Below are 10,809 nucleotides of genomic sequence, written 5' to 3' on the forward strand. Positions count from 1 at the left end.
CGAATGTTCGCACACGAACAAGGCCTAAAACCGTCAACTATCGTTGAATCGCGCACGACTAACGAAAATTGGAAAAAAGAGAATAAACTCTGAAATTTTTATTAATCGAAAAAAACTCCTTACATAAGGTGGGGGTCGAGCCTTTATATAGGCTGACAAATAAAAACTAATCCGAAACCTAAAAGGAAAAGCAACAAAACAGGAAAATAACCGAAAGTGCGATAAAACACAAAACTGCCGTTTTGAGACCCTAAACGACCTCGGATGGCTAAAAAACACGTCCACCATAGGTCTATAGACCAGTGGGTTTGATTCAGTGGGCCGAATCCAATTAAATTAGGGTCCGAAATCACTAAATTCCAACGACCCCGTTTTAACTTCAAAATTTCAGTTTCGCCACCGGGTCCGCTTTCTCCAAATAGTTCAAGGCCCGCTCCACTTCATCAATATACAACATACATCCATTCTGCACAGCCTTTATAATCATTACCTAATTCAAAATTAAATGGCTAAATCAAGACTGTTCATTTGGTTCTCTATTAACATTAAAAAACATAACCTGAGATAGAGAGCAATATGGCACAACCGTTTTTTTCTGCCACTACCCAATTAAAAGAAAGATTATCTACTAACTAATTAGCTACTAATGAAAATTCTATCTCAATTACAAACAAACAAGATATATTAATTAGTATTAATGCAAATAATTCTAATACGGAGACGGTGTTGCATTAGAAATAAGCCAGGCTAATCTTCGAGTCATAATCGTGGCCTTTCGGAACCAAATGTGCAGATGAAGACAGAGGACAGAGTTAGTAGCAGGTTCATACCTTCATGCAGATTTTGCTTACCCAAAATTGTCATCTTCCGAAAAGGCTAGACAGCGAAGGCCGACTACTCTTCTCCTTGACCACTACTCCTTGTGATTTCACTTCGCGCTTAATTTTATCATCATCCTTACTTAAGTTACTAAGCTTGGACTCCGTCGGTAGTATATTTTCGTTGTGAATGGTCCCATGCTTTTTTTGCAGCGAAGGCCGACTGCTCTTCTCCTTGACCACTCCTTGTGATTTCACTTCGCGCTTAATTTTATCATCATCCTTACTTAAGTTACTAAGCTTGGACTCCGTCGGTAGTATATTTTCGTTATGAATGGTCCCATGCTTTTTCTGCAAAGTGTGCTTTTGTTTCTTTAACGTCTGCCTCAGTGTTTCAGTTGATTCTCCTTCAGTTAAGTTCTTTGTCTCTACTACTTTTGTTGGCTTCTTTACCGTCTTCCGGGACTCGTCTTTTGACAATACAAACTCTCTCGTCGGAGCTATCCCCTCGGATAAAGGTTGCACCTTCTGAACTTTTTGTTTCTTAGGAATGTTTTCCTTCTGTTCAGAATCGAATGGATATAGGCTACGTTTTTTATCCTTCGAAACCCAAGGTCCATGATTTACCGGATCAGAATGTTTTGGAGCATATTTCTTCTCAATGACCTCTTCCTCCTCCATAGTAAATTGCATTTCTTTAACAAGTCCACCACGCAAAGTTTCCATGATAATTTTGCCAAGAACAAATCTAGACTCAATTCGGATCCCTTTCCCGAGTAGCTTATAATTAATCATGGAACTCTGTCTACCGTGTTTGTAAGTCTCAATATCATCCACCAGGACGTCAAAAAGTCGAACAACATCGTCTCCTGCTTTGTTTGGCACAAATACCTGAGCACCGTGCAGAAGATTTTACTCAAAAAATAAATAAAAATAAACTGAACATAATGGGAAAACAAGGCAGATTAGGGTTTAATGATAAACTAAGATTCCAGCTGATGATATAGCAAGTTTTATTTATGAAAAGATAAAGCCAAACTTCAGAAAATAAACCGAAATCATGATATACGGAAAATACAGATATGGTTTAAGAAAAGAGTTAATGATTCATTCAACTATATCACAAAAAGGTTTAGCGCCTCCATTGCCCATTTAGACGAGGGATTGTGCAAGGGAACAACTAGCAGTAGCACACGAAAAGTTCTGGGCATTCCATTTCCAGTAAATATTATAAATTTATTTAATTGATGTTTTACTCGGCTCTAAAGAACAGAAAAGGGATATCGTATCAGGTATACTTGCTAGTCACATGTTTCGTGGTCAATCATTTAAAAGTATTAACCAAACAAATTTTCCATATGCAGAATTCAAATGGTATATCTCCAACATGCTATGAAAACAAAAACCAGATGAAGCATGCCGATTTAAAGATACCAAGGATCAACATAAACGACCTCGGAACTAATTTTATAGGTACTTACCAAAGGAGAAGATGATGAATCTTGGTATTTTTTCATGGACTCAACAAGATACTTGGCGTTAACCAAGCCACAAACAGACTTTTGAACCAAAGCTGCTAAATGACTAACTTCTGATGAAAGTTCATCATCTGATTTGAAGTCGGAGAACCCTGAGATCTCAGGTACAAAGTTAACTTGCAGTTTTGCATTTTCTCTTGCAAATTTAACACCTTCTTTCCACCTTCCATGACATAGTACAGAAGCAAAAACCCAGACAACAAAAGCATCTTGTGGGTTATTTACTAATGCCTGGTGAAATGCCAAAAGTCCAAGCCTGTCCCATAGATATATAGAAAAATTATTGATTGGGGTGGGGGGAGAGAGAAAGGAACTAAAAAGTATACATAACATAAAAATTGAACTAGAAATTCTTGCATTTTACATTCATATACTTTGATCTTGGCAGTAAATCTTTCAATACGCCTTTCTGGGAGAATTTCTTACTATTCAAATAATCCAGGCAGGCATTTAAATGTGAAAGATTTATACATTTGATGTTTTCAGGAAAAATAATAAAAATAAATGCGTGATGATGTATTAGCCAAACTCTGATAATAAATGTCATGAAAAAAATTAGCTGTCTAAGAAGCACATTCATTGATATCATTGAAACATGGAAGTGAATAAAGGCAACAGGTGTCTCACCAGAGATTACAATGGCAAGGTCGATCACAAGTAACCAATTTATCCAAATTGAAGAACAATTTCTGCCATGAAGAGAGAGAGAGAGATATCAATCAAAAAGTAAGAATATCAAAGAAATAACCAATTATGGAATTGGTTAAAACTGAACTTGGATTATACTTCGAGCTACAATAAACTATTAAGGCAATGCAAGCATGTTATATACTACTTTTATCAAAATTATTTTTGAGGAAAGGGGCTGTATTTCATTCAAGTACTTGCTACTTCATGTTCCAGACATAGCTTTCACAAACTAAGTGGTATACACGTGAATCGCCCTCTTAAACAAGGCTCTTACATTAGCATAGAACAATATCAATGTCTGAGAAGTGAAACATCCAGTCCAGTCCTCCAACATTATACTCAATTAAACATTCAAGTGGCTTGTGTTCCATCTAGCTCTCATGAATTACAATCCCAATATGACATTTTCTGACATTTAGTTTGCATGGGACGATTTGAAATGAAGGATATACCACTTTTATTTATTTTACTAATTCGGTCATTATTATTAAATGTAATTTGTTGAAGGTTTATTCGAATCACACCTTCTCTTAGGTATTTCAAGTACAAGCTCAAACAAAGATTTTATCTGCATTCAATATCTACCTAGATTCGTTAATAGTTCTAATTAATCAAAGAAACCCCCAATATTATATTCAAATATCAAAATTTCATATCCCCCATCCAAATGAACCAAAGTTCGTTCAAATTCAAAATCCTAGTTGAGTTCTCTTTATAAAGGAAGTCCTGATTGAAGTCATTTCAAGCAGACAACATCAAGTTTAGCTAAAAAAATGATGTTTCATTAATATTATCACCTTTGTCTGTATCTGACTTAGAATCATTCAAAAAGTTGCATTAAAACTAACGTGCTTCTACACAGCACAATTCCATTTTCTCCAACTAAATTATCATTTCATATTCTAAGTACTACAATTATTTCATGTTGTATTGCATAAAGCAATCATGAATTCCGAAATTACCAAATCCCAGAACTATTCTACTGCAACCAAGAGAACTTTGTCATTGATAAAATAATACAGATTAGCAGTTGTAGATCTAAAACTTACCATCAACATCACAGAACCCAAAGAAGATGTTTTACGAAACTGATGATCAAGGTATGCTGCCTGTAATTAAGACTTCAAAGTGAGATGTAAATTAAACTAATGGGTAACCATAGAATAAATTGTAATGCAGAAACTTGGGCATAAATATACAAACCTGGAATGGAAGAAACAGTTCAAGTAGGTTGAATCTCCTTAGCAAATAGATAGTAGACTCAGCAGCTCCATAAGATAGCATGTAGTTCAACTCCATCATTATCCTGCCCTGGTTAAAAAAGAATGCGAGTGATATGCTATTTTACTGGAAACCAAAGGAATCCACCAACAAGAATTCCTAAGAAACAGATAAAGTGGGTGGCAAACATTAGACTAGATGAAGAAACACACATAGAACTAAAATTTCGGGAAAAAAATTCAGAAAGTATATTATTCGAAGTCAACCTGTAAAGTACCTTGTCCAAATCCTTAACTGAAGACGCAAATTCGCATATTGCCACTTCAGTGTCCTTAGAAATTGACAGGCCCAATCGGCCAGCAATCCTCAATCCCCGCAAAATTCTTGCTGCCCGATAAAGTTTTCAAAATAGGTTCAGTAAGATTGAACTAACAACATATTAAAACAATAAGTCCAAGGTCTTATGGTGGAAAAAAGGTTATATAGAAAAGAAAAAAGAAGTGAAATTTCGTATGTAATTTTTCAGATACACCATTTATTTTGATTTTATCAAATTGGTATATAAACTCTTTATTGGTGTCAATCCTATCATGCGTACTTGTTAAAGGTGTGCCTAAGACTCCAGGCACACAAGACACTAGGCCGAGCGCCTTAGCACCCTCAAAGGCATCCTTTTGTCATGGTTATAAGAGGCGCGAGCTATATGTCACATGGGTTTTTTTAGGGTTTTAACTCCACAGAGGATTAGACACATCTATTGTCCAAAACCAACAGTAAAAAAAAGAAAGACTTTGAAGAGACGCATTGTTTGTAGATGAGTATTATGAGGATGAAGAGGATTAGATCCTTGAAAAAGAATTTGATGATGTTGGAGATGAGGAGAGTGGATGGTGATGAGTGATGAATTTGGAGACTTCTGATGACAAACAACTATTAGTCAACTTAGGATTTACTCTTTAGTTGAACACTTGAGACTTAGAATATTATGCTTATTGCATGTTTAAATTTATGATTAAGAATATTGTCATGACTTAGTATTTATTGCATTTTGATTTTAGAATTTATCATTTCTTTATATTTTAAATATTACCATGTACGATTTTATACATTTTTTTCTTTTAGTGCGCCTTGCATCTTTCAAGCGTACAGCTGTACCTTGCGCCAAGGCCCAAGGACCCCTTGCGTCTTAGCGCACCATGCGCCTTTAATAACTATGCTATCATGGCACCAAGAATTAGAGGAAACACTACATTATGATTGGCCAACCTTATTATGTGAGAGAGAATTAGTAAAGGAAAGTTTCCAAATTTTTCCTTTTAGACCAAATGTTTCATGAATTGAGCTTGTTCTTTATAATTTAATACCTAGTAGACTAGTAAATAGAGAGATTTTCATCACAGGAACTACATCTAAGCCCTCTTAGATGGAAAGATGCTTTACATGAGTGACATTAGCATAGGATTTATAAACAAGCTACAAATTATATCAGATGTTAATGTCTCTTCCTATTGTTGCTCCCAAACATCATTTCATAAACTCTTATTGAGGTTTATATTGGTGATGGTGATGGTGATGTTGATGCTAATGCTTGACGATTATAATATAAGGTGTCTGTTAGGAAGATACGAATGATATTTGAAGTTTTATTGTGGATTATGGTGATGGAATTAACTAGGTTGAAATTGAGAATTACTAAGAGTTGTGTATAAATAATAGTTACAGTGATGTGGATATGGATAAATGATGGAGTTAATGGAAGGAAACATTAGAATTTGTGGTCTTATGATGATTATGAGGAATCTGGATAATTTGAAATAATTTTGTGATCTTGGAGATTATTTGAGGAAGAAAATTTAAATTAGAGAACGTGAATTTCGAGGACGAAATTTTTTAAGGTGGGGAGAATTGTCACGTCCGTGTCTAAATTTCTAGAATTAAATGCAACAAACAGTCAAATACTAAATCACAATCTTAATCTTAAAATGCATTATGAATTAACTACTAAGGCTCTGTTCTTTATGACTGAAAAAAACTGAACTGAACTGAATTGTACTGAAACTTAAATAATAATATAATCCTTTAAAAATAGCAATAATTAAAATAAAAATCTGAAAAAAATAATAACGGTTCTAATAATAATGATAACAGTAATAATGAAAAAAAAAATTATAAAAAATAATTATGATTATAATAAGTAGTGATAAATTATTGAACTGAACTGAATTAATTACTGAACTGATTGATACTGAAATTAAGTAATAAAGAACAGGGCCTAACTCTTCCATATATCTTAAGTCATTATAAAAATTCTAGATTTAAAGACTAAAGTTCAACCAAATCCTAAGTTAATTAACTAATAGTCTAATAAATATTTTTCATTAACACTAAAGTCTCCATTTGTGGTATTTCTGAACTCTTCAAAATGAAGCGGAGTTTTTTTGTGTTGTTCTTTGCAGTATTTTTTCCGTCCAAATCTTCTTTCCTTTTTTATTTATTTCTTTTTGTTCCAATTTAATTTCAGCCAATAAATTATATAGGTAGAAAAGGTTATGATTAAAACATCCTATTTTTAACTTGGAACACTAAAAAACATTGTTTAGGGTCTAAATTTGCGCCTAGACATGTCTGCAGAAAGGCGCCGGGCTCAGAAAGGCATGCTCACGTCACGCATGCGCCTCTTGAACAGAGCTGCCTTTTGGCTTCTCAGGCAACATGCATGGAGCCTAGCCCCTTTTGAGCCTAAGGCGCGCCTTTGGTAGCCCAATTGTATGATAAAATTGTCGTTTTTCTTTCTTAGGCCTACATCTGAAAAGGTGGAAACACTTACCACGATCCTCTTGGAATGACAAATGAGCAGGTTTTAGGGTCCGTAGCTATAACAATATCAAAAATTAAGGAAATGTTAGAAACTCAAATAACAGCAAAAATGAAGCTTCAATTTGTAAGAAGATTTTTCTGGAAACTGGAAAAGAAAAAAAAATATTACCTTTAGGGTCTTTATATCTTGCATGCAATTGGCATAATCACAGATTTTATTCAGAAATGGGTCGTAGAATAAACTGCTTCCAAGATAACAAATAAATTCCAAGTCAGAAAATAGTAAATTATTACTTTTACATCAGTTGTACTTTGAAACATAATCTTCATGGCATATGTTTTAGAATATTTTCACATTAATGCAAAATATGATTCTGCTTCAAAAAGAAAAAAAAAAAAAAGAAACAGGAAAAGATGCCTGTTAATTGTGAAGTCCCGGTGTATACTATCTCTCCAGCAGATGAAGTCATTTTCATCACAGCCAACTGGCATTTTAGGTAGCTGCTGGTTCTCATTATCTTTGGAGTGCTCTGCTCTTGTCTTAAAACTGGACACCTATCAGCAAAAAGAGAAATAAATTGAAACGAAATTAATGCAAAGTAAGTAAAAACTGGACACTTATCCCCCCAAAAAAACGAAGATTGAACATCACAAAAGCACGATACAAGCAGTCCCGAAACTGGACAGCTATCACCAAAACCGAAAGGAGAAGAAACAAAACCACACATAAAAGTAAATGGAAAAAAAATAAAGAGTATATGCCGCCAGGAAAATGCAAAAGTTCACAGGCTAGCAATAGTATGTCAAAGAAAGGATTGCGCATCTAATTTTTCTGCAAGTATTAACAGAGCCTTTCAAACCTCAACCACTGAATCTTTTATTTGCACTCTGCATATAGGAAATCGCCGTCCAACAATAAGACAATTGCTGAATGCCTTCTTAACCTATAATAAGATATTGCAAATTCGTGAAAGTTATTCAACCTTATAAATCCTGAATACAACAAAATATAGCAATAAAATGATATTAAGGAACGGAAACAGAAGCAAAACCTGTTTAAGTTCAGCTGTGGTGACCACATCAAAATCTTTAGGTTCTTTGTTAAGAAGAAAATCCCGCACGCAACCACCAACCAAGTAAGCCTGAAACCCTGTAATTTATAGCAAAAACACCCCATATTATCACGAAATGACACGGGCATTAATTTAAAATATAAATTAAGCAATAGGTTAGAAGGCGCAAACTAAACAAGTAAAAATAGCACCAGTGAACTAATTGACACACAACTTGCATACCATATTCAACAAATTCGAGGGAGAAAACACAGTTACTCATTTACTTTAATGATGAATTCTTATTGCAGGTTCTTATTGCATAAACAAGCATCCTAAAACCAGCAAAGGAAAATGAAATTACCTCGATTGTGCAGTTGGTTTAAAACAGTCCAAGCAAAAAGTGGAATCTGTGAACGGCTTATACCAACATGACTTGCGTTTATCTTTTTCCATTTCGACATTTCAATAACAAAATCTGCTAATAACACAATCGAAGAAAAAGAAGCAACCAAATAAACTTGATGATTTTGATAGACTTAAAATTCAGAGTTCTACTCACTATGCTGAGAGACACACCATCATAACCTTCCTTTTTGCGGGGTGATCGATTTTTTGGTTCAGTAATAGTGTGGTTGAGCCTCTGTACCTGAAAATCCCAAAATACAAACAGTTACAGTATAATATCATAAGGTGCTCGATGAATTGCCCCAAAGACAAATGGAGCAAAGCAGCAAAAAAGACCTGCAAGCTGGGAAGAGTTTTAAGACGAGATAACAAGGAACTTTTGGATTTTAGGAATAACGCCATTAGAGAGTGAAAAATTGAAAATCATGCCGCCATTGCAGTGTGTAACGTTGCGGGGAGAACTCTTGTTGTGGGGAGTACTTTGAAGTAATGGCGCATCAACCCGACCCGACTGCTCTACCTTCTTTCACATAACTTTGTCATTTAAATTTGGCTTAATATATTAGGAGGACCTAAACTTAGGCCCGAAAAATTTATTGACTTAGCTTCTTGAACTTGCATAGAATAATATGATTAATTCTTTAAATCTATGGAACAAGATTGGTTTTAGACAAATTAAATTGTATATCACTTTAATTAAATTTAAGGTGTAAATAGATCAATGCAAGCAAGTTTAGAAGATAATATTGTTGAGTAGACCTGTTTATGGGTTCGACCTAGACGGTTTTTATCTAAAAATGTTCAGCCTAAGTCTAGCTCTGCATGCTCTTACTTTAAGAGGGCTCAGATTCAAAAATCAAATCACAAGTTCAGGGGTGAGCAAAAAGTCCAAAAATTGATGACCGAACCAAAATTCTTATTTGGTTCGGTTATTTTAATATTTTGGTTTGGTTGTCAAATTTTTCTTGTTCGGTATTCGGTTATCAGTTCGGTTATTCCAAAAAAATATCGGTCTAACTGAAAACCGAACCGAATTTATATTTAAATAAAAAAACTATAATTTTACTTATTTATTTATTTGTACAAGAAATCCTAAAATTTTAATTTTAAACATTATTGAATTAATTTATAATATATGAGGTATTTGGTTAATTGATTTTGAAATTGCAAATTCCAAATTAATGAAGCTAAAATTTCATAATTTATAACATTTTAAATATTTAACTTAAAAATATAAAAAATTTGGTTATTCGGTTGGTAACCAAACCGAAAATTTTTGGTTCGGTCAACTTCGGTTATTTTAGTTATTTGGTACGGTTCGGTTTTAAAAATTGTACAAACATCGGTTCGATTAACCAACATTTTGGTTAGTAACCGAACTAAACCGATGCTTACCCCTACTCATATAAGCCCACCTAAATTATATGTATCATTCTTAATAATAAAATTTATACTTAAAAATAAATATTAATCTATAAATATATAAATTTATTAATTAATATTTATAGGCAGGCTGGGCTGGATCGACCCGTGTTATTTTTATAAATCTCAAGCCACTCAAAAAAATAGATGAGTTTTAGCGGGCCTAGGTCGGGCTGGACCTAAGAACAATTTTCCATGTCCAAGCTCGATCCAGGGGACACGGATCTGGACGAACCAGTCGGGTACCTAGACTCATGAACAGGTATATTGTTGAATCATGTGAGTTTTGAATAAGTTTTTGTGTTTGTTAAGGTTTCTAGTTATTAGGAGCAATAAGGAGTTTGTTATTATCTAAACATATTCTCTTTCTTGTAATCATGTTATCTCTGATTTTGAGAAACGTTAGCTTATTTTTTGCTTCATTTGTTTTAGTATGGCTATTTAAAATCACTGATGTTTAGCTTCATTTGTTTTAGCATGTTTCAGTTTCAGTAAGATAATATATTTGCATCTTTTTGCAATTGTTTATTGTGTTCTGCATTTTTTAACATTTGATACCAGAGTCTTCTCAAACAGGCCCAATTGAGAAAGAAAGAAGAGAGTTTCTTTGAGAAAAACACGATAGAAGAGTGAGCAGAAATGGCGGAAAGCAGTAACAACAATAGCACCTTTGTTCAACGTGCAATTCTCGAATTTGATGGCTTTTATGAACACTAGGCAAAATTGATGGAGAATTTTTTTTCGATCAAAGGAGTACTAGAGCCTAATAGAAGATGGAATAATGGAGATTTTAGTGGGTAATGAGCCATTAGATGCAGAAGCAAAGCCCATTGGAGAGTAACA

The 10,809-nt window shown here is 34.1% G+C and overlaps 1 protein-coding gene across 2 annotated transcripts; it reads right to left on the bottom strand.

The window, feature by feature from the left end:
• Nucleotides 1-506: 506 nt before the first annotated feature.
• LOC136208949 (uncharacterized) lies at nucleotides 507-9,065 on the bottom strand. Of its 2 annotated transcripts, none has more exons than XM_066000248.1 (14): nucleotides 8,881-9,065; nucleotides 8,716-8,785; nucleotides 8,501-8,614; nucleotides 8,137-8,234; nucleotides 7,945-8,028; nucleotides 7,503-7,639; nucleotides 7,254-7,326; nucleotides 7,095-7,140; nucleotides 4,545-4,654; nucleotides 4,250-4,357; nucleotides 4,096-4,155; nucleotides 2,984-3,045; nucleotides 2,300-2,612; nucleotides 507-1,709 (listed from the first exon to the last, which is right to left on the bottom strand). In XM_066000248.1, exons 1-14 carry the CDS (start codon nucleotides 8,944-8,946, stop codon nucleotides 861-863), a joined length of 2,190 nt encoding a protein of 729 aa, XP_065856320.1. In that variant the 5' UTR covers nucleotides 8,947-9,065; the 3' UTR covers nucleotides 507-860. The 2 variants fall into 2 exon arrangements, with proteins under 2 accessions (XP_065856320.1, XP_065856319.1); XM_066000247.1 differs by having other exon boundaries at nucleotides 8,501-8,617.
• Between the last annotated feature and the right edge of the window lie 1,744 nt (nucleotides 9,066-10,809).

This window comes from Euphorbia lathyris, chromosome 10 (genome assembly GCF_963576675.1).
Source record: "Euphorbia lathyris chromosome 10, ddEupLath1.1, whole genome shotgun sequence".
NCBI lineage: Eukaryota > Viridiplantae > Streptophyta > Magnoliopsida > Malpighiales > Euphorbiaceae > Euphorbia > Euphorbia lathyris.